The sequence below is a fragment of the Stegastes partitus genome, unplaced genomic scaffold (genome assembly GCF_000690725.1).
Source record: "Stegastes partitus isolate 25-593 unplaced genomic scaffold, Stegastes_partitus-1.0.2 Scaffold797, whole genome shotgun sequence".
Classification (NCBI taxonomy): Eukaryota; Metazoa; Chordata; class Actinopteri; family Pomacentridae; genus Stegastes; species Stegastes partitus.
Window position 1 is genome coordinate 32,145 of NW_007578528.1, and position 1,904 is coordinate 34,048.

Here is a 1,904-nt window from a genome sequence, read left to right on the forward strand (position 1 = left end):
TAGCGTAGCTTAGCACAAACACAACAACTCAGAAGGCTGCAGAAACGATCAAACATGCAGATTGAGACTCTGACTGCAGGTTCAGCAGCTAAGTGGGTCCATGTTGGTCCCATTAATCCATTAGAACCTCACAACACGGCAGCAGGTTGTCTTTCATTAAATCACCAGAATGACGCATTAATCAGCCAGAAGTCTTCAGACTTTCTATAGACTGGATCACAGATATGACATTTTTATGGACTGATTAATGTTCAGCAGCCGAGGTTCTGTTCTTTGTCTCCTGCAGCGGTTTTTTCTTAAACCTGCATCAGAACCATCAACATGTTCCCCGGTCATTCTGTCTGTAGCTGGGTCTGGTTCCCTTCCTGCTTCTGTCCTCCTTCGTCTCTGTGATAACTGGCTGCTGCTTCATATTTGGTACGAGCAGCCAAATCAAGAAAATAATATATAAATACTGAGTAAGAGCGGCCTCGAGCTGCTGAATCATCGGTGTGAATGCTAATCCTTGGAAGCCGGCCGTGTATACAGTCAGACGCATGCACATATTGAATTAAACCTTCTGAGGCTTGGGCCTGAATAAACACACTGATCAGGTTGTTAAAGGTTGCAGCAGCAGATGGCTGATTTATCCCAAAGCAAAGCTACACACTGAACGTTGCCGTAATGTTTTCCAGCCTCTCTGAGGTGCAGCTTAAGTCGCTTTGCTGCTCTATTGTTCTCACCTGATGTGTGTTTTCTGCTGTGAACTGAACTCAGCAAACATTCCTGCTGTCGCACACATACCTGCTCAAACATCTCCGTCTGTGTGACAAGAGAAACAAGTGATCGCATCAGATTTACAAAAACACAAAACAAGTCTTCTCTCAGTTCTCCTGCAGACTGCATCAGGTCTAGCACCTCTTTCAGAGGAATCATAGGAGTCTCGGTGGCCCCCCTCTCTAGTCCTCTTCCAGGAGTTCTGATCCACCAGTGACTGGACCTTCCACATACACGAGTCTTTATGTTACAATCACTGAGACTCATTCACTGACCTCAGATGATGCGTTTACTGACTGTGGGACACCATCTGGGGGAACATTTATGGGGTCACTTGTTGGATGTTTTCTGTTCATACAGGGTTCCTCTGGGGTTGCAGGTCTTCTATAAGCAGCATCGATGCTGCTCCAGTTTCTTCCCTGATTATGTTTCCTAAGTGTTGTTCATCAGTTAATCTCTGTGTTACCTCCTCATCCGTCCGTCTGTCCTTCCTGATGTCCAGGTCGGCTCACCTGCTGTCCAGGTATCGTCCCCGCTGTCCAATCATCGCCGTCACCAGGAGTCCTCAGGTGAAATCTGCCTCTCTGAGCTCAGTAGCTCATCTGTCTTGGTGCTGAGTTTAATAGTCGATGAGTCACACTTTTCTAAAACGTGTGACGCAGTCTGTGTTTACTGTCAGTGTGTGCTGCTGTAAATAGCAGCAGGGTTGGACTCGCTGATCACCAGCGTTCAGTGGTGCCGCTATCTCAGCTGTAGGAAGCTTCTACTGAGCGTTTGGTCCTGAGAGCTCACAACAACTCAGATGTTCAAGTGATGCCGAGTTAATCCTGAAAGGAGGACGTCTGTGTCTGTGTGCTCCTCGTGAAGCTCAGAGGACAACACAGTAACTCACATGTTGACTTTATGAAACAGGCCAGAACTGTAGATCAAAACGAGCATTTTTAAAAACAGTAGTTTGTTCTTTTACACAATTTGACCAAAAAATAAAACGATTTTCACTGGATTTAAATCAGAAAAAAAAAAAAAAAATAAAAATCTTAGGTTGCTATTATTTGTAGACAATTCTTCATATTAAGGACTAAAAACTAATAAATCATTTTTCAATTTGTTTTATTACAGTTTTTCCCTGTTTTGTTAAATTACAGATA

The 1,904-nt window shown here is 44.1% G+C and overlaps 1 protein-coding gene across 1 annotated transcript in view; it reads left to right on the forward strand.

Moving 5' to 3' along the window:
* The window catches only part of pklr (pyruvate kinase L/R), a 9,878-nt gene that overhangs the window by 7,033 nt on the left and 941 nt on the right, over nucleotides 1-1,904 (forward strand). The window contains exon 9 of the mRNA XM_008292235.1: nucleotides 1,259-1,325. Within this exon, the coding sequence (XP_008290457.1) occupies nucleotides 1,259-1,325 (67 nt within the window). The remainder of the gene's footprint in view (nucleotides 1-1,258; nucleotides 1,326-1,904) is intronic.